At 36.3% G+C, this 22,931-nt stretch overlaps 1 protein-coding gene across 1 annotated transcript in view; it reads right to left on the bottom strand.

Moving 5' to 3' along the window:
* Positions 1-22,931, bottom strand: part of LONRF1 (LON peptidase N-terminal domain and ring finger 1) — a 43,252-nt gene that overhangs the window by 8,353 nt on the left and 11,968 nt on the right. The window contains exons 4-11 of the mRNA XM_077773197.1: positions 22,377-22,422; positions 18,504-18,622; positions 17,164-17,286; positions 6,259-6,408; positions 5,563-5,803; positions 5,371-5,467; positions 4,024-4,138; positions 1,152-1,273 (exon numbers count right to left, since the gene is read on the bottom strand). Coding sequence (XP_077629323.1) covers positions 1,152-1,273; positions 4,024-4,138; positions 5,371-5,467; positions 5,563-5,803; positions 6,259-6,408; positions 17,164-17,286; positions 18,504-18,622; positions 22,377-22,422 — 1,013 coding nt within the window. The remainder of the gene's footprint in view (positions 1-1,151; positions 1,274-4,023; positions 4,139-5,370; positions 5,468-5,562; positions 5,804-6,258; positions 6,409-17,163; positions 17,287-18,503; positions 18,623-22,376; positions 22,423-22,931) is intronic.

Genomic DNA, 22,931 nt, shown 5'->3' with positions numbered 1-22,931 from the left:
CCAGTTCTTAGGCTGACAGGAAATATTAAATAGCAAAACTTTGAAGTTCCAGGGGAGGAGTACTTAGGATGAGCACCCCATAAGGAAACAGCCCTGTTAGTTGGCATCACGCTCGGCCCCACTCATGTTACTACTTCATTTGTCCTTGCAGATTGCAGTCACTATAGTTAAGATTTCAAAAGCTTAGCTGTGGCTTTCTTGCAACCGGCTTTTGGCAGTGTTGATCAAGAAAGTTCATAATCCTCCTATCAGAGCATTTTCTAACATAAAATCACAAAGAAATATCAGTTTCACGGAAGACAAATCAGTATCGATTTAAAGAATGGACATCATTCTTCTATCAAAGGCCACTGGCCCAGTGAAGACATGTGGTGGACACATACTAAGTTCGCAAGCACAATTTTTTTCTTAGTAAGAAAACATAACTTTTTGCTTCCATTATTTTCCAAAATATGTTGCGTAAAAACAGCATGTAAAACTTGCAGTTCTTGCTGTGTGTGTCCAGTTAAAGTGAAAGAAAGAGAGTTAAGAAATTAAATCCTCAGGAAAGAGAGAGACTCCTAGGACTGTAGCAAGAGGGAAAGAATGTAAGCAAAGGACAAGGAAGAAAGAATAAAGAGCAAGAAAACCAGGTCAAACGTCCCCAGCCCCAACTAGCCATTATGTGCTCGCTCTTAGTAGTGGTCTGTTCCACTCTATCCCCAAATTACTTCCTGACGCTTAGTCTGCTACCAGTCAATCGTCACTCTTACCAATTTCAGGCTCAGGCCTCAAGGACCCACCCACTTCCCGACCTCTCATTGGCTAAAGGAGCTGCTCATCCAGGTTGTTTATCTTCAACCTTCCTGCTCACCCTGCCTGGTACCTGAGGCCCCATAGGATATCCCTCCTCCACTGAAAATACCACCGCAGTGCGAAGAGCTGAGTCAGCAGCCCCCAGTGGGACATCTGGAAGTTACAAAAAAACTTTTAAGAACTTCTGTCTGTTGAGGAGAGGGGAACCTGACCAATATTCGTCGAAAATACGCCTTGGGCTAGACTGGGTTGAACTCGAGACAGGATCCAGCTTGCTCTGAGGAGGTCTCTCCTTACTGTGTTAAGGGGTGGTGGCTCGGAGCTTGATCACATTAACTTTATGAGAAGAAACTTACTGTGACAGCTCAGCAGTTTCTTCATCGTATATTTGTTTTCTCTCAGACAGCTCATCAGGCAGATACTTCACTATCAATTCTTCCAACAGCTGTGTCACACAGTACCTCCTATCTGCTAGATACTAAAAGACAGTATTATTTTACACTCCAGTACTTTTCCTATGGCAGAAAACAGGCAAAACAGTTTAACTGAATATAGTAAAGCCTTTATTACAGATTTATACCATTGATTCTGAATTAATTTGTGAGGGAGAACATTACAAGCAATGATGCCGCACAGGTCAGCCTGTGCAGCCTTTGCCCCAAAGCACGGAAGATAGGCGGCTGCAGTATAGACTGTGCACTCTACAGAAGACCCCGGTCCAGCTACGACCTCAAATCCTTTCTGGGCAGCGGCAGCCCTGCCGTCTCCCACACCAAAGGCCAATTTCTATCTGACGGCTCGTCGGGACTTCAGACTAGCATTGTAACTGAGAAACAAGCTGAGGAATAAAGATAATACACTTGCCTTATGCAGGAAAAGCAAAAGTAATCTCTTTGTCCCAATTTCAGGGGCAGGTGTCCAGATCGTTTTTCTTTACGATTTTCCTTCCACTGTCACCTACTGTCACTCAGACCCTTATCAAGAGGTTGCTTTTCCTACATGATCCACCCCCCAACTCTATATAAAATGGTACATCTGTACCACTCCCTTCACACTTGGGAAAACGGCCACTCACACACTTCCGTGTCACACTCTATTCCAACTGCTAAAAGCCATCCCCCTCCATCCAGCCTAGAAGAAGCCTGCAAGGTCCGGCTCCAACTTTACCTTTTTCTTGAAGTCTGCCTTAATTTTTCTGTCTCCCGAGAACCCCATTTTTACTGCCTTTATCATATAAAAGGCAGTTACCACATGGTGCGCTATATTCTATGGACAAAAACACGTTGTATTTCTGTAGGTAAATTAAAAACTGCAGAAGGCTGGGACCAGGTCAGAGAGTGGGTACAGAATTTTGGAACATGAAAAAATGATCAACCTGAATTTAATAAAATTAGTGAAGAAGGACTGTTGGGAGACCATCACAAGATAAAGAGAAGCCATACTTTTAATCCGCAGTTGCAGCAATCACTATCCAATGAAGAATGGAGGAGGAGGAAATGGGAGTGGGTGGGAAGCAGGTTAACAGTAGTGGTTTTCAAACTGTAGCGTGAATCAGGCTTGTTCAAATGTGGATGGCTGACCCCCCAACCCCAGAGCTGCTGCTTTCGTGGCTCTGGAGTAGGGTCTGAGAATTTATATTTCAAACAAGTTCTCAGGTAATACAGATGCTGCTGGTCAGGGAAACACATTTTGAAAACCAGTGGGCTATATATTATACGTAATACTCATGCATTAATTTGGAGGAAATAGGAATCTAAATTTGTATTTCTAGGGGACGTAGGGAAACCAGCATTGGTTTTAAAAGTCTTATAAATACATGGTTTCTGATCAGTAATTCACCTTCCAGAAATTTATCCTAAGGAGGTAGTCAAAGATGCAAATCATGGCAAAAAAACCAAAAAACAAAAAACCTTCCACACCCGACAATAGGGAAATGTTAAAGTATGCTGCTATAAAAAAAAAACTTCTCTTTAAAATATATTCAAATGAAAGAAGACAAGAAAAGCATAAAACTATAGAGTATATCAAGTTGTTTTTTAAAATATATATGTAGATTTTACCTATTATACAGGGTATCTTTAGGACACACGATAAAGTTATTTTCAAACAGTATGTTGGTTGTATTTTTAAATAATATGCTTGTTTTCCTTTAAACTCCAGATATTTCTTAAGGTGAGATATCTCTAAATTTAAAGCCACATATCTAATTGTTAATTTGAAAAAAAAAAGCATAATATACTACGGAGTATCTAAAAACTCTGGAAACACAGAAAAAAACAACATGATTAGAGTACTTCACCTGAAAACATGAAGTGTATGGGCAGAACTGTGACAAACTCTTTAAGAACAAGTTTGTCTTGGGTTTTCAAACTTTGTGAAAATTCTGTATATGATTTTAAGTTTTACATATTGGCTTGTTATGTAAGACTCCTATCACATGTACTTAATACACATATGCTATTATATCTGTACAGAGTTGTTAGGAGTTAACTATGTACATGCAAGTGCAAAGTGACTTATCAATTTTTTATTCATATTTGGAAGACTTTTTTTTCCTTTAAGCAATCCTGTCACCCCCCAGAGACAGGATCACTCTCCTGATCAATGCTACGGCTGTATTTGGGACCTAGAATTAGAACACTTGGGCCTCACCTTCTGGGGTGAGGTCACCCAAGCAGGATTGGGAAAGTGCTGTCTTCCCGTTGGTTACAAGAGATATGCACCCGAGATCCAGCTATTTCTCTAACACAGGTTATTAACAGCATTGATCACTGACTCTACAGGAGTGTGGGAAGCTGGGCCTTCCTCTCTTCTGTCCAGTATACCACTTACTAGAGCTGTGCTGCCGAAATGGTAGCCACCAATCACATGTGCCCACTTAAATAAAAATTTAAAATCCAGTTCTTCAGTCACACTGGCCACATTTCAAGTGCTTAACTGCCACATGTAGCTAGTGGCCACCATGTTGGACAGCATAGTTATGGAGAATTTCCATCAATGCAAAAAATTCTAGTGGACAGAGTTGTTCCATGGGTAAAGGAGGTAGGACTAGGGCTGAAATCTAGGGTATTATTCAGGGTGGGAGAGAGTTGGATTTTCCCAATACTGTCATCACTAATATACATAATATAATTTATTCTGAATATGATAATCACTCTCTGGGCTGGATATAAGTCAATATTACCAAGCTTAAGATCAAGTAAACAGACAAAATACACAAATGTTTACCTCTTTCAAGCTTTCTTTGCAGAGAGGACAATATGGTGTATGATCTAAACAGCGCTCAAGGCAATTCTTACAGAAGGAGTGTCCACAAGGGGTTGTTACTGGCTCAAAAAACAACCTGAAATCAACCAAAATACATGTTAGTTTTCTCCTTAAAGTACCCATTGGAGAAAGTGAACAAATAATGGAACCAGAAGACTTATCTCTATTTAAGGAGGAAGAAGGAGGGTCTAGGGGACAGGAGAGGAAGGGGCAGTGACACATACAATTATCCCCTCCTGAACCTTTTAAAAGTTCTCCATCAACAGGGGTACCCTGTCAAGGGGCAAAAGCTGTACTGATGAATGGAATAGCCCACATGGAGCCACTAAGCATTTGAAATCTGGCTGGTCCAAACTGAGAAGTGCAATAAATGTAAAATACACACCAGAGACTATGTGCAAAATAAAAAATATATATAATAATCCTTATTTTTTGAATAGATTCTTAGTTCTTAATAAGCCTACAAAAAGCCTTACTATATAAAAATCATTAAAAAGAACCCACTAAACTTTATAGTTGAATTGTAAAGAAATATTAGGCTTAATATCATTAAGCAATGAGCAATTCAGAAATACTAATTTTACTTACATTTTTATAATTATTTCCTGAACCATGATACTTCTGAATTTCCTAGAAGTATTGTTAGGTACATAGGTACTTGAGAAATCAGCTGGCCTAATGCCCTCACCTCAGGATGGGTGAACTGCTCAGAGGTAAGGCACCTGCTGAGAACACAGCTGGCTCTCCCCAGCCTGATGTAGCCAGCACCCGGTCTCCGTGCACTGTTCCCTGGACTCCACCACAACTCAAGTAAATGGAACATGTCTTTCAAAACTATTAGTCTGCTAGACTTACAAGCATTCTACATAATGGAAACCTTTATCCAACTTTACTTAAAAAGGACTTAAAATATGAAAACAAGACCGAATCCTATACATACAACACCTGTTAGATACATCCGTGGTTTTAGATTTGGGTATGGGTAAAAATTCTAAGTTTCAATAATAACTTTTATAGTACTTTACAATTTCCTAGACACTTCTTAATATGTAAGTCATTAGATTCTTACAACACCTTCAATATAGGCTATGGAAATACTGGCCTGCTTTCTAACGAAAATCCAACTAATGTTCAGAGATTATTTGCCCAAGGTGTGAAAGGTAAGCGTAGAACTATAATTTGTATCTTTTGATTTTTAGTCAGTATTCTGTCATTTTACATTGCCTCTGATTAAAATAGATTCCCTATATGTGCTCTGTATTTTATTTGGTAATATAAAATATCACCTATAAAACTTTATATACTTACCTCATGCAGAGAGAACACTCAAAATCTGAGACATCTATTAGTTCTTCTGGGATGTCACCGTAAGTTAATGAAAATGTACACACTTCATTGCGAGTTTCTATTAAAACAAAGAGGACTATTATCTTTAGGAAGATGCTTAAGGCCATTCTAAATAAATAAATGTGTTCTAAATGAGTGTAGTGACATTTTTACCTCCTTGTTTTTTAAGCTTATTTCTCCCATCTTCGTCTACAATCACATCCTGGTCTAAAAGAGACAATTTTCTTTTCAACAGAGCACCTTTTTCTTGAACAGAAAGTAGAGGTTCCGAGGACACTCTTTTTAAACAGTCCTCTCTGGCAGGCATTTCTGTCGAATTTATAGCCTGTGCTGACCACGCACGGTTTAAGCTTCCTTTGATAAGCTCTGAAGGGACCTCTGGTATTTCTTCATTCTACAAAAGTACAATAAACAAGGGAAACTATTTTTGTACTATATTGCTCTCACCACAAACCAACTGAAATGAAATTCCAGTGTCTCACAATGTTTGTTTTACTGTTCATTTAAATGCACCAACTTTTAATTCTAAAACCCTGATAAATAAATCATTTAACTAGTAATTATAGCCCTAGCCATCAAGCTGACATGTTACAACAAGGTTGATGCAGTTATGTTAATATAGTTGTTCCAACCCTGAAAAAGCTAAATAAATACCATGAAGTTTTGTGATAAAGAGGTGATCTAATGAACACATACTTTACATAAAACTTTAGTGTAAAATAAAAGGCTACAAAATCTAATTCAAACAATGCTTAATAGATTCTATTTCTTGAAACCCAGAAAGTAAAATTCTTAACCTGTAAAGAAACAGATGCACTCAACCCATGAAAATCTTTTCTGGCCCCTTACCTGCTGTGGGCTGAGCTCTGTGGCAGAGTGAGACTCCTCCATTACTAAAGGAAAACCAAAAGGTTTGTTTTTAATACACGGCAATGAACTCCAGGAAGAGTCCTTCAGGCCTTCTTTTAAGTTTTCAGGTGACAATAAGTCACATAAAATCTGTAAGAAGAATATTATAAAAGTAATGAAAAATGTATGATTAGGGATAATTTAATATAAAGCTATCTAAGAAATTTTAGAAAATTCACAGCAGACATTGTTTTTAATGAGCAGAGGAGGAAGAGATTAAGTAATAAACAGAAATGCCAAATCATTCAAAAGTCTTGTAAAACCAAGGTGTGCCTGAATGGGGTCAGATCATGTCAAATAATTCAAAAGAAAGGCATTGAAATGGCTAGACTACTAGCCTGAGAAGGTACCCAATATTAAAACTGACTTTTTAATGGAGGATTTTAAAGATTTTTTTAAAAGTTCACTTGTTTTTGAGAGAGAGTGTGAGTATGGGGGGGTCAGAAAGAGAGAGGGAGAGAGAAAATCCCAAGCAGGCTCCACGCTGTCAGAGCAGAGCCCAACACAAAGTTTTAACTCTTGAACCATGAGATCATGACCTGAGCCGAAACCAAGAGTCAGACACTTAATTGACTGAGCCACTCAGGTGCCCCATAAAAAGAAGAGATCTCAAGAGAAGTAGAAAATCTATACCTCTGAACATTAGTGAGTCCTACCTATCAAAACGGTTCACCCCAAAGTACACTTTAAGGTTGGATTTACAGTATTTAAGTAAACTAAAGAACTTGTAACTCTAAAATTCCATGTATTTATGCTGAATTTAGCTTCTCACTAAGTAACTAACCTACATGGCAGCCACCACGCCCAGCTCTTGGGTGTGGCACCATATGGCAGCTGTCCCTCAACAGCTGTGAGTTAATCTGGAAGGAAGCTGTCCTATCAGAGATACCTCTAAACTAAAGAAAAAAACAAAACAAAACAAAAAACCATGGTAGGTTAAGGTAGGGAAGAACCTGGCTAGAAGAAAATGAATAGGACTCAAATGATTATTGTCAAATAAATTATATTAAATGAACAGCAGAGCATTTCTTAAAATGTGGAGGTTTAGTTTTTCTGTTGGAGATATATTCAATGTACGTAAAAAGTGCTTATCTGGAAGGAGCTCAAGCAATATTCCCTTTAAAATTTGTTTATTTTTACATTTCTCCTAGTTAAAAAAAAAAAAAAAAAAAAGGCATTAAACACTCACTACCCTAGAGCCCAGCAACTCCACTGGGTTATTTACCAAAGAGATATAAAAACTTATGTCACCAAAATGACTTGGACAAGAATGTTAACTCCTAATAGCAGCTGGTAACAATCCAAATTAAAATCACTATTAACTGTGACTACCACTGATTGTAGTATGTTCCTACCATGGAATGCTTAGTGAACAAGAAAAAAAATTGCTGGATAGATTTCAAGACTATGATGTTCTACAAAAAAAAGCCAGACACAAAAGAGCATACACTGTGTGGTTCCACTTGTATGAAGTTCTAGAATAGGCAAAACTGTGTGGTAATAAAAATCTAAACAGTAGCTGTCCCTGGGAGCAGGGATATAGGATTTGCTGAAAAGGGGATGACTGAACTTTCTAGCACGATGACAATATTCTACATCGTGCTGTTACATGGATGCAGAATTTCTCAAAATTCACTGGACTGTAAAAATCCATGCATTTTATATGCAAATTATACTACAATTTACAAAAAGTGTACTGGGGAAAAAAAATTCAAAGTATCACTTGTTTTGCATTGACCTGACCTTATTAAACAACAAATAAGTGTTTACAGAAATATAAGGATACCTAGTAGCATAGAAAATGCAAAATTATCAGCCCTTACAAAGGTCTGCAGTGTCCCCGGGGAGATACAGCTCCTTGTATAGATACAAATATAAAAGAAAACACATAAGAGTAAACAATTTTTTGTTAAATCAATGAGCTATAAGGTATATGCAAACAAACCTCATAGAAGATATACTGAGGTCAGCTGTATGCATGACGCATTGGGGACCTGAGAAAATCTTTAAAATTCTCATACTTCACAGTGCACAAGAATCTCACTGGGTGTTTGTAAAACTATGCCTGAATTCCAGAGATTCTAATTCCAAAGGTCTGTGAAGTCCAGGAATGTTTACGCTTACCATGCACCTAAGGTGATTCTAAATAAAGCCACAATGTAAAAAAACACTATAAAAGTGACAAATAACATGTCATGTTGTGAGGATATTGAGGAGAACATCATGACTGGGCGCTACAATTGTATCAGGGTAGACTATCCAAAAAAATTTTTCAAAGACGCTAGTCTTTCCAGATACTCTGTAAATAAGTTTGACAAAAGCTGAACAGCATAGGAAATAGTATAACAAAAACTGCGAGAACTTCTGAACAAACCTGTTTAACTTAGTTTAACCCAATGTTTCCCAAAGTCATTTAATCAGAGAACCTCTTCCCCTTTTTCTTTCAATTAACACCTACTAACACACCACGAAACAAAGCCTGGAAAGTGACATATGGACTACTGAAAAAATGAAGGAAGAACAAATTGGGGCAATAATACGGGCAACTATGGAAAATAAGCAAAACTTAGACTGGAAATGAAAAGAAAAAAGCAGGTCAATAAAAATTCCTGAATGGGGGTGGGGTCCCAAAATGAGAGAAGAAAGGGTCAATAAACTTATTTGAGGAAATAATGGCTGAAAATTTCCACAACCTGGGGAAAGAAACAGAATTTCCAGATTCAAGAAGCAAAGGCTTCCAAATAAGATGAACCCAAAGAGATCCACACCAAGATACATTATACCTCAAATGGAAAAATTTCAAAAGAGAATCCTAAAAGCAGCAAAAGAAAAAAACTTATTACACGTAAGGGAAACCCTGTATGGCCATCAGCAGATTTATCACCAGAACCTTTGCAGGCCAGAAGGAAAATGGCATGACATATTTAAAGTGCTGAAAGGAAAAAAAACTTCCATCTAAGAGTTCTTTACCCAGCAAGATTATCATTCAGAATTTAAAAAAAAAAAAAAAAGATTGAGTGTTCCAGACGAGCAAAAGCTAACAGAATTCATCACCACTAAACTGAGCCTACAAGACATGTTAAAAGGACTTCTCTGAACTGAAAAGTGGTACTAATTAGTAACAAGAAAACATACCAAAGGAAAACGTTCAGTGGGAAACATAAATAATACAGGTGAATACAGCAATCACTTATAAATAAAGCAAGTATGAAGGTTAAAAGACAAAAATAATAAAATTTACTAAAACTACAAGAATTGGTTAAGAGAGGTCTAAAGAGATGTATAAGATGACATCAAAAATATAAAAGGTAACGGGAGAAAAGATGTATAGTTTTGGACTGTGTTCAAATTTAAGTTGCCATCAACTCACAACAGACCATTACAAAGGAAGTTATATGGGAGCCTTACTGTGACCACACAGAAACTACAATAAATATGCAAAAGAAAATGAGAAAAGAATCTAAGCAGAACACTGAAGAAAGCCATCAAACCACAAGGGAGGAGAGAAAGAGGAGAAGAAAGAGAGAGGAGTGATGAAACCAGGCAAAAAATAATTAACAAAATGGGAATAAGCACATACCTATCAATATTTACTTTAAGTGAAAACAGACTATACTTTACATAGGGTGGCTAAATAGATTTAAAAAAACCAAGATCCATTTATCTGCTGCCTATGAGACATTCATTTCAAGAAGGATATACACATCGTGAAAGTGAAAGGATAGATGTTCCAAGCAAATGGAAATGAAAAGAAAGCTACACACTATACTCAGCAGACAAGAGACTTTAAACTGAAGACTGTAATAATAGAGGTCATTACATAATGATAATCAAGATTCAACAAGGAAACATTACATTTATAACCGTATGTACCTGCAACATAGGACACCAAGCTATGCAGCAAATAAAAGGGAGCTAAAGAGAGAAACTTACGGTAATATAATAATAATGAGGGACTTTAACACCCCATTTACAACAATGGATAGGTCATCCTGATAGAAAACTAATAAGGAATCATTGGTCTTAAATGACACATTAGACCAGATGGACTTAACAGATATATACAGAACACTGCATCCAAAAGCAACAGAATACACATTCTTCTCAAGAGCACATGAAACATTCTGCAGAATAGATCATGTTAGGCCACAAAACAAGTCTCAAATTCAAGAATACTGAAACCATATCAAGCATCTTCTCATACCACAATGGTATTAAACTAGCCATTACAAGGGGGGAAAAAACAGAATAAAAACAGCCCACAATGTGGAGATTAAACATCATGCTACTAAACAACAAATCACTCAACAAAGAAATCAAAGGAGAAAAAAAAAATAGCTAGAGACAAATGAAAACAGAAATACAGTGGACTCAAATCTTTGGTATGCAGCAAAAGATGTTCTGAGAGGTATACCTCAAGAAACATCTCAATCTAATTTTATATCTAAAAAAGGTAAAAACAAGGAACAAAGCCCTAAGTCATAGAAGAAATGAAATAATAAAGATCATAGCAGAAATAAATGAAATAGAGATGAAAAGAGGGAAGGTCAAAAAATTAAGAGCTGGTTCTTTGAACAAATAAATAAAATGGACAAATGTTTAGCTAGACAAAAGAAAATAAGAGAGGGCTCTTTCTTGACTTAGAAAATTTGGACAGACCAAGTCTTAGCAATAAAATTAAATCAGTAGGAGCGCCTGAGGGGCTCAGTTGGTTAAGGTCCAACTCTTGATTTTGGCTCAGGTCATGATCTCACGGTTCCTGAGTTAGAGCCCCACCTCTATCAGTGCAGAGCCTGCTTGGGATTCATTCATTCATATTCTCTCTCTCTCTCTCTCCCCCTCCTCTGCTTATGCACGTTCTCTCTCTCAAAATAAACTTTAAATAAAATCCTCCCAACCAACAAAAGTCCAGGAGCAGATGGCTCCATAGAGGAATTCTAACCAAATTAGTAAATAAGGGTTAATGTCTATTATCAAACTATTCCAAAAAATCAAAAGGAAGAAAAGATTCCAAATTCATTCTACGAGGCCAACATTATTCTGATACCAAAACCAGATGAAGACAATACAAAAAAAAAAAAAAAAAAAAAAAAAAAAAAAAAAAAAAACTAAAGGCAAATATCTCTGATGAATACAGATGCAAAAATATTGCATCAATAAGATATTAGCAAACAGAATCCAACAGCACATTTAAAAAATCATCACAATCATGTGGGATTTATTCCTGGGATACAAAGGTGGTTCAGTATTCACAAATCAATCAGTGTGATACATCAACAAGGATAAAAACCATATAATCATTTCGATAGAGGCAGTAAAAACATTTGACGAGGTATAACATCCATTCATGTTGTAAACCCTCAAAAAAGTAGGTTTAGAGGAAACGTGCCTCGACCTAATAAAGGCCACATATGAAGCCATAGCTAACATCATACTCAATAGTGAAAAATTGAGAGCTTTTCCCCTAAGGTCAGGAATAAGATAAGGATGTCCATTCACAACACTGTTACTCACTATAGTACAGGAAGTCCTAGCCACGCAATCAGACAAGAAAAAGGAATAAGAAGTATCCAAATTGGTAAGGAAGAAGTAAAACCATCACTATTTGCAGATGACATGATACTCTATATAGAAAACCCTAACGACTCCACCAAAAAACTACTAGAACAGATATATGAATTCAGTACAGTCATAGGATATGAAATTAACGTGTAGAAATCTGTTGCACTTTTATACATTAATAATGAAGCAGCAGAAAGAAATCAGGAAAACAATCCCATTTACAAATAAATTCTTTATTGATAATTGATAATCTTATTAAGATAATAAGATACAAGGAATAAACCTAACCCAAAGAGGTGAAAGACCTATACTCTGAAAACTTTACAACATGGATGAAAAAACCTGAAGACAACACAAACAAATGGATTGACATTCCATGCTCATAGACTAGAAGAACAAGTATTGTTCAAATGTTTACTCAAAGCAATCTACAGATTTAATACAATCCTTATCAAAATACCAACAGCATTTTTCACAGAACTGGGACAAACAATTCTAAAATTTGTACAGAACCACAAAAGACCTCGAATAGCCAAAGCAATTTTGAAAATGAAAAGCAAGCTAGAGGAATCACAATTCCAGGCTTCAAGTTGTATTACAAGGCTGTAGCAATCAAAGCAGTATGGTACTGGCACAAAAACAGACAAGGGTTTAATGGAGCACAATAGGCTACTAAGAAATACATACATGATTGTTTGGTCAATTAATCTTCGACAAAACTGGAAAGAATATCCAAAGGAAAAAAGACAGTCTCTTCAACAAATGGTGCTGGGAAAACTGGACAACTACATGAAAAAGAATGAAACTGAACCACTTTCTTACACCATACGCAAAAATAAACTACAAATGGATTAAAGACCTAAATGTGAGACTTGAAGCCACAAAAATCCTAGGAGACCGCACAGGCAATAATATCTTTGACACTGCTCATAGCAACAATTTTCTAGATATGTATCCTGAGATAAGGGAAACAAAAGCAAAAATAAACTATTGAGACTACATCAAAATAAGAAGCTTCTGCACCGCAAAGGAGACCATCAACAAAACAAAAAGACAACCTCCTGAATGGGAGAAGATATCTGCAAATAACATATCCAATAAGGGGTCAATATCCAAAACATATAAAGAACTTCTACAGTTCACCACTCACCAAAAAGTAATCCAATTAAAAATGGGCAAGTTCATGAAGAGACATTTTTTACAAGGAAGACATACACATGGCCAACAGACACATGAAAAGATGCTCAACATCACTAATCATCAGGGAAATGCAAATCAAAAACATAATCAGATGTTGCCTCACCCCTGTCAAAAGGCTAAAATCAAAAACACAAGAAATAATAGGTGTTGGCAAGGATGTGGTGAAAAAAAGAACCCTTAGCTGCTGCAGCCACTGTGAAAACTTTGTGGAGGTCACGCGAAAAATTAAAACGGAACCACCATATGATCTAGTAAATTCCACTCCTGGCTATTTATCCAAAATGAAAACAGTGATTCCAAAATACATATGCACCCCTATGTTTACTGCAGCATTGTTCACAACAGCCACGCTAAGGAAATGAGATGAATGGATAAAGATGTGTGTATATATATAATGGAATATCACTTGGCCATAAAAACGAATGAAATCTTGCCATTTGCAACAACATGGATCTAGAGGTTATAATGCGACATAAGTCACAGAAAGACCAATACCATATGATTTCACTCTTATGTGGAATTTAAGCAATAAAACAAATGAAGAAAAAAAGAAACAAAAAATAGATTCTTAAATATAGAGAACTGGTGACTGCCAGAGAGGAGGTTGGGGGTGGGGGTGAAATAGATGAAGAGGTTAAGAACACATTATCATGATGAATACTGAATAATGTACAGAAGTGTTAAATCACTATAGTGTACACATGAAACTAATATAACTGTATGTCAATTATACTAAAATAAAAAACAGTAAAAAAAAAATCTGTCAAACCCCCAAAAAAGAGGACTCAGATAAACAAAATGAGAAATAAGATGTTACAAATGACACCACCAAATTATAAAGGGTCATAAGACACTACTACAATTATATGCCAACAAATCGGACAACCTAGAAGAAATGAATAAATTCACAGAAGTATACACTCCTCCAAGACTGAACATGAAGAAACAAAATTTGAGTAGATCAATTGCTAATAAGACTGAATCAGTAATCAAAAACCTCCCAACAAACAAAAGTCCAGGGCCAGATGGCTTACTTGTTAATTTTATCAAACACTCAAAGGTGATTTATACTTATCCTTCTCAACTCTTCCAAAAAATTGAAGAAAGGACACTTCCAAAATAATTTTATGATGCCAGCAAGCCAACAAGACCACCACAGAAAAAGAAAATTACAGGCCATTATCAGGGATTAACATTAATGCAAAAATCTTCAACAAAATATTATTTAACTGAATTCAACAATACAGTAAGTTTCATGTGCAATGACCAAATCGGATTTATTCCAGGGATGCCAGGATGGTTAAACAACCAATCAATCCAATCAACATGATACACCACACTAACAAAACAGAGGATAAAAATGATATGATAATCTCAATAGATACAGATTTGACAAAAGTCAACATCCATGTATGATAAAAACTGTTAACAAAGTAAACATGGAGAGAATGCACTTAAACATAATTTAACATAAAGAGACCATATATGCCATATATGACAATCTATATGCTCAGTGGCAAAAAACTGAGAGCATTTCCTCTATGATCAGGAATAAGATAAGGATGCCCATTCTCACCACTTGAACATAGTATGAGCTCAAGCTATTAGGCTTGAAAAAGCTATTAGGCAAGAAAAAGAAATAAAAGGCATCCAAATTGGAAAGAAATAAAATGTCACTATTTGTAGATGACATGGTACTATACACAAAAAAAACCTCTAAAGATTCCAAAAAAATAAGCTGTTAGGATTAATAAAAGAATTCAGTAGGGGCGCCTCGGTGGCTCAGTCATTTAAGCATCTGACTTTGGCTCAAGTCATGATCTCAAGGTCTGTGAGTTTGAGCCATGTGTCAGGCTCTGTGCTGGTGGCTCAGAGCCTGGAACTCCTTTGGATTCTGTATCAAGTTCTCTGCCCCTCTCCTGCTCACACTCTGTCTTCTCGAAAATAAATAAACATTTAAAAAATTAATTAAAAAAAAGAATTCAGTAAATTAGCAAGATACAAAACCCACATACAGAAATTTGTGGCATTTCTATAAATTAATAAGGATTTATAAGAGAAATTAAGAAAAGATCCCAATTTACAACTGCATCAAAAATATTGAGGAATAAGTTTAATCAAAGAGATTAAAGATCTGTACACTGAAAACTTTAAGACCCTTATGAAAGAAATAAAGACACAAATAAGTGGAAAGACATACCATCTCACGGGTTAGAAGAATATTGTTAAAATACCCATACTCCCCAGCAGATTCAATATAATCCCTATCAAAATCCCAGTAGTATTTTTCCATCAAACTTGACCAAATAATCCTAAAATTGTAGAAAACCTCAAAAGATCGCCAACAACCAAAGCAATCTTGAGAAAGGTGAACAATGCTGGAGCATGCTCCCTGACTTCAAATAGGATAAAGCTATAGTAATCAAAACAGTATGATAATGGCATAAAAACAGACACACACACATTGATGGACCAGAAATGAATTAAACCCATACATATATGGATAATTAATTTACAACAAAGGAGCCAAGAACATGCAATGAAGAATGAGTCTCTTCAATAAATGGTGCTGGGAAAGCTGGATAGCCACATGCAAAGGAATGAAACTAGACCAGTATCTTTCACCATGCATAGAAATTAACTTAAAATGGAATAAAGACATGAATTTAAGACCTGAAACCATAAATTCCTAAAACATAGGTGGTAAGCTCCTCAACATGGGTTTTAGCAGTATTTTTGTGGATCTGACTCCAAAAGCAAGGGAAAGAGCAATAATAAACAAATGGAATTGTATCAAACTAAAGAGCTTCTGCACAGTAAAAGAAATCATCATCAAAACAAAAAGGCAACCTACTGAATGGCATATTTTTGCACATCATGTAACTGACAAGGGCTTAATATCCAAGATACATAAAGAACTCCTACAACTCAACAACAAATAAAAACTTAGAAAATGGCAGAGGATCTGAATAGACATTTTCCCAAAGACCTACAGATGGCCATTAGGAACATAAAAAGGTGCTCAATATCACTAATAAGCGAAATACAAATCAAAACCACAATGAGGTATCATCTCACTATGGTCAGAATGGCTATTATCAAAAACACAAGAAATAACAAGTGTTAGAAAAGATGAAGAAAAGTGAACACTGCACACTGTTGGTGGTAAAGCCACTATGGAAAACAGTATGGAGATTCCTTTAAAAATTAAGAACAAAACCACCACATTATGCAGCTATTCTACTTCTGGGTGTGTATCTTTAGAATGCAAAAATACGGATTTGAAACGATGTGCATTCCTATGTTCATTGCAGCATTATTTGCAATAGCTGAGAAATGGAAATAACCTAAATGTCCATCAACAGATGAATAAAGATATGGTGTATATATACGCAATGGACTACCACTTAACCAAAAAGAAAAAAAAAAATATCTTGCCACTTGTGACAACACGAATGGACCATGAAGGTATTATGGTAAGTGAAATAAGTCAGATGGAGAAAGACAAACATCATATGACTTCACTCAAATGTGGAATCTTAAAAAAAAAAAAAAAAAGCTAGACATGAACAACAAAACAAAAAAAAAATTGACAGATACGGAGAACAGATTGGTGCTTACCACAGAGGAAGGGGTTTGGGAGAAATGGGAAAAGGGGGCACTGTATGGTGATGGATGGTAAACAGACTTTTAGTAGTAATCTCTTTGTAGTGTATACTGGTGTTAGATTATAATGTTGTACATTGAAAGTTATATATGCTATATACACATTTTGCTTCAATTAAAAAAAATTCTGAGCAGGACTATCATATTTAATTAAGGATGGTTTGGCTACAATCAAAGTATTAAAAAACATCTAAATTTAAGCAAAAATAACACTTTTAAATGTCTGTGAATGAAATGTTTTGATTTCATTAAAAACTCAATATACTAAGTATATGAACCTTAAAATCACTTGTCAAACTGCTACTAAATTTGACTCATGAATTCCTTATGTACTTTCCCAAGTTTTCAAAAAAGCATTTTTAAAAAGACCCATGTCTTAGACGTGCCTTGAACTATTATAGTTGGTAAAACAGTTACCTTTTCTACTTCCAGCTTTGCAGGTGCAAAATCTTCATCCAGGGCTAAGCACTGAAGAAACAGTTGTAAGGCATCACCTAAAAAACCAGCATCATGGAGTACTTTTCCTTTCCTGAAGTAGACCTTCAATGAAAGCACACATACACAACTTTTACTGACAGAATTATTTCTTAGAAATCGATATCAAGGAAAAAAAAGTTGTCTGCTTGGAAATGTGCATTTTGAAACTCTGAATGACTCTGAGAGCCCAAAGCATTTCAGAGGTATATATACGCACTTCCCTGGAGAAGCAGTTGTGTAAAAATGACTTCAAAACCAAATTTCTGGGGCACCTGGGTGGCTCAGTCAGTTAAGCATCCAACTTCGGCTCAGGTCATGATCTCATGGTTCGTGGGTTCGAGCCCCACATTGGGCTCTGTGCTGATAGCTCAGAGCCTGGAGCCTGTTTCAGATTTTGTGTCTCCCTCTCTCTCTGACCCTCCCCTGCTCCTGCTGTCTCTCTCTCAGAAATAATTTTTTAAAAAATGTTAACCCCCTCCCCCAAATTTCTAATTATATCACTTCAGTAATAAATCCAGAGGATTCCTTTTTTAAAAACAGTTTTAAAGTTGTCTATACAGATTATTTTCTGTCTTATTCTTAATATATATTTGCCTTGTACTAACCAGTCATGCCATCATGTGATTTTGTATCATTTTCCTTAATAATTTATAATTTTTAGAGCATCCTTACTGTATTCTCAAAAGCATGGTTTTGAATGGGAAAGAAATCCTATAAAATAGTAACATCTAGCTTAAAGAACATATATAGACATTAACCGATTTGCCTTGGCAATTTGATAAAAAGGAGAATCAGCAAACTGATTCCTATGATATACTTGCCTCAAGTCTTTTTTAAAACCATATGGGCAAGGCAGCCTCTCTTGTTCCCATTTACTGCATTAAATCACTGCCTGATCTGGTCCCCATCGTTATGCCTCTATTTCCAGCCTGATCCATCAATAAACTTCCTTCATCAGTTTTCAGTTTGGCTCCATCTTTATAAGGTGACCAGTTTTATCTCTCTGAGGAAATTCTGTATACTAACTAAAATCTCTTATTTTTTCCCACTGTGCCTTACATTCAGGCTGTTCTTTAATTAGGAAATAGAGGCTTTTTATAATTAAGAAAAATTTTAGATAGCCATCCAGTCAAAATATTAAGCCTAGATTTCTAGATCTCTATATATTTTATTTAAAGAGTCAACCAATCTATTCTGCTAAAACTTAAACCATAACTGAATGCATACTCCCTACAGGTGAAATTTTTACATGTATGCAAATGTTCAAATAGTAACTTTACCTCAGGCCAATTTGGCAGTTCCAAGAGAACAGCATTTAAATCATCTATGGCTGCTTTAAACTCTTGGAGACCAGCATACGATTCTGCTCGGTAAATTTTGAGAGTCACGTCGCTGGGCTCTGAAACACATATTTTACAAAGGTTTACCTTAAAAATATTACTGTACAATCTACAAAATACATACTAGATTAAGAACTGACTTAGTGATTTCACTCAATAACTACCAAAGTACAACACAGGTGCAACCCACTTACGCGATGAATTTTATCTAGAAGTTTTATCACATGACTATAAGTAGATAATTTTAGCACAAGAAATGATGGTTTTTATGTACTGGAAATATTTTTTAATATGAATAATCACCTTAAAGAAAATGAATGTTTTCTTAAAATAGGGCATTCTATACGGATTTGAAAAACAGGTCGTAGATGCTTAAAGATTTATCTTTAAATGATAAATCTTATGATATGATACATCTTAATTTTTTATACCTTAAATCCTAAGTCCTCACTTATAAACAACCATATACGTAACTACTGCACATTGACCAAAGACTGTCTTAGACTCAAACTAGTAACAAAGACTGACCAAGGCTCAAACTCATGAGGGTATGCAATGGTCCTGATTCAGGAGATAATGGGGTGATAATTTAAGACGTCAAGATTTTAATTCCTGCCATTAGCAAAAATGGTATTGGATCATCCCAAAACAGATTTAATTTCAAGTGTTTCTAAGGAAAAAAAGCTTGGTTGATGATTTCACAAACAAAGCTTTGTTGATTACTTCAGCCTCTACATCTTTACCTAAAAAACCAAATTAGTATTCAATGGCATTCAGAATTTTGGTTAGCTGGCTCACCTCTGATACTATAATCAATTACTGTAGGTGCATAGATTCTAAAAATGAAGTCTGAGCCAGAAGTTAATTTCCTGGGCATCTAGACAAAATTTGAAGCCTTCAAAAGTATATGCCTACAAACTAAAGCATTCATCATGAAAAGGGCATAGAGAGCCATAATGTCTCATTAAAAAGGAAAAAAAAAAAAACCCACTAATAAAACTCCTCAATAGCTCCCTGGTCTACTCTAGTTTTTAAATGATTGCTTTCCTACAGATAAGTCTCAATAATGAGATTGGCCTTTTTCAGCTGATGCTTAAGAATTGTAACTAAGTATCTCAGGAAAATATTTCATGCATCCTAAATAAAAAAGACACGTCTAAAATATTTTGTCTTTTGTTTCTTAAAGTAATATCATTGGAAGTCATTATCTCTGAACAAAAGCACATTATGATTCATCAATCAAGAATGAAGAGTTCTGGCATAAAGCTTGACCCTGCACGTGTTCAAAAGATTTTATTTTATCCCTGTTTTATCCCTTGAAGAGCTTACAAGCTAATAAGGAATGTTTATTTTATTGTGAAATGGGATCATGTAATCCTCACTTGACAAACACAACTGGAGTTCAGAAAACTGAGAGCAGCATGTGCCAAAATAGTCCAAGAACGAGCAGTCAATGCAAAAGCATCAAAAACCCTGAGCCGTAAAGGACTGCTCACCACAGCTGGGGTGCCTCCAATAGCCTCCTTGAGACCCCCTTCTCTGCTCCAGCACTTCAGAGGAGGAGTTCACTGTTGCAAATCCCAGACTTTGCCAGCTTTACATCCTATATTTCTCCAATCTGTCCCTGGTCTTTTCTAATCTTACTGCTAACAGCCTTTGTTAGGGTCCAGACCCACATCTCTATGATTTTTGCAATAGCTTGCTAACTGCTCTCACTGCCTCCATCCAGTTTGACACCACCATATCCTCATCATCCACAAGATCAGATGGGTATTTAGTATAACATACTAATCTGTACACACCCAGAGTCTGTGCATCCCTCCAGCCTTACTTTCCACACTGTCAACTTCCCACTTTGGGCTCCAGTAATACCTAAGTTCACCCTGCCCCACACATGCCACTCTTTTTCATGCCTCCTTCCTTTGCTCACACAAGTCCCTCCTGGTCACAGCTCAGTGCTGCTCCACTGCCCCATGGTCTGGGGAAAGGTTTCTCGTCCTTCTCATCTGGCACCACTCAGCTCAGCAGTGTCTTCTCAAAATAGTCTCTTCTGAGCCTGCCTTCACTCAGCACATGGCAAGGATCAAGAGCAGCAGCTCTGAAGTCACACTGCCTGGGTTCAACTCCTGGCTCCTCCACTTCCTCGCAGTGACTGGGGCAAACTGCCAAACACCTCTGTACTGTTTCCTCAGCTATAAAACTGAGGATTTTTTTAAAAATATGTATTTGCATTTAAGAAACATCACTTAGTGTATACTATTCTAAATGACATATAGCCTTCGGAACAATCCTATGTGGGTCTAGCATTATCCACATTTTCATAGATAAGGAAACTGAGCACAGAATTTAAGGAACTTGCCCATGATAAAAACAAAACAAAACAAAACAAAAAACAAACAGTAAGTGGCAGAGTCAAGATTCTGTCCCAGGCAGTGTGGCTATAGGGTTCTTGCTGTTCACTTCTATGTAAATAACAGTATTTACCTCACAGGGCTGCTTCAGTGTAAGTTAATGTATGCAAAACACAACAGGGCTTGGTGCATTGTAAGTGTTGGCAGTTATGATCATGTTCCTTCACTCTGTGTGCACTGCATTAATTTTAAAGTCTATTTTTGAGCTCCCTCCATTATTTCCTGTCTTTGTATTCTCAAATCCCGGCTTTGCTAAATGTTTGCTGAACAAGGGGAAATTCATTAAAATCTGTCCCCTTATGCTCCTTAATTCATGCTCCCATTTTCTCTTAGACCTAGTAATATCATGAGTCATCAGGCAAATTAAAAACTGAAATAAAATTCTGCTACACATCTGAGGAAATCAGGTCTTAAGCTATCTGAGGAATTTCATGGGCTGAGGAGCGTTCTCCAGAGTTCTAACTCTTCATCTTTGTTCTAATCCTTAGGGGTACATGGTTAGTAATGGGTCTCTAGGTTGTTTCCTTAGTTCATCTTCAAGCAACTTTTTTCAGATTATAAAAGTTATAGAAATTTCCCCCACCATAAAGAAATAACTAGTATTGGCAAAAAACATACCTTTCTCCTGTGTGTAGATTACATTTGCAATTTTATAGTTTTATGAAATCTACTATATATACAGTTTATAACTTGCTTTTTTGTCAATGTCATTAAACTCACATGATTTTTAATGATTGCAAAGTATTCTACCATGCTGACAATTTAAAAATGTCCAACTCAGCATTTACTTCCAATGTTTGCTAATGTAAAAAGTACTATAATGAACATCTATCTGTATGCCTTTACATTATCTGCTTACTTCCTTAGTCATGGTCTCCAAAGTTGAATGGCTGTGTGGAAAATTATATATGCAAAGTTTTCAATACATTCTGCTAAACTTCCTTTAATAAAAACTTAATACATTCTTACAAGCTATGTATTTTTGTTTCTTAGAAAAATACAAAAACTTATTTTAATGTACTTAAATTTCAGTGTTTGACCTTTACAATATATATTTATTGGCTACTTAGATTATGCATGCGTAAGAATAAACGTTCCATGTTCATAATCTTTTACTTGTTCTTCTGAGTGTCTTTTTCTTAGATTTCTATATTGAGCTATTTCAACAGTTTCAGCAACTAACCAAATGCCACATTTCTTTGCTTCCATTACTGTTTCAAGTTCAGTATGGTAGAGCTTGGTTATCATAAACGAAAAGCTGCCAACTGACAAGTTATTAGTGAGTGTGAATTACAGTCCAGGATAGTAGTTGGCATACTTAAGATCATAACCACTGGATTCAGAACATCTGGGTTGAGATCCACTTTGGACAGTCTTACTCTTTAAACCTCAGTCTCCTCACCTATAGAATGCTGGTGATACTTAACATCTTCTGATTGTTGTGAACACTACATAAGACAATGCATGTTGACAGTTAATACAATGCCTGCCACACAAATGTTCAATAAATATTGTTAATATTACAAAATATTTTAAAAGAAGTTGGATAGCAATGAGATTCACTCTTGATACAAAGTATTAGAAAATATTTTCTTTTATCCAAATAAATCTTTGCCAGGTGAGAAATCTCTTTCAGGATCAGTAGTGCAGACTGGACAAAAGGAGAAGGGGGAGCCTGCGTGGCTCAGTCAGTTAAGCACCAGACTCTTGATCTTGGCTCAGGTCATGATCTCTGAGTCTGGGAGTTCCGTCTGCATCCAGCTCTGTGCTGGCAGCATGGAGCCTGCTTGGGATTCTGTCTCTCTCTCTCGGCCCCAACCTCTATCATGTGCAGAGGGCATGTATATACATGCTCTCTTAAAATAAGTTAATTTAAAAAAAGAAGGAGAGGATGGCGAAGGGAAAAAAAAACCCAACAGACTGATCCTATTCTACTAAAGGGGGGGGGGAGGAATTT

The sequence above is a fragment of the Crocuta crocuta genome, unplaced genomic scaffold, assembly GCF_008692635.1.
Source record: "Crocuta crocuta isolate KB4526 unplaced genomic scaffold, BGI_CrCroc_1.0 scaffold140, whole genome shotgun sequence".
In the NCBI taxonomy this organism is placed as follows: Eukaryota; Metazoa; Chordata; class Mammalia; order Carnivora; family Hyaenidae; genus Crocuta; species Crocuta crocuta.
The sequence above is the reverse complement of the archived record's forward strand: the minus strand, read 5'-3'. Positions and strand labels throughout refer to the sequence as shown.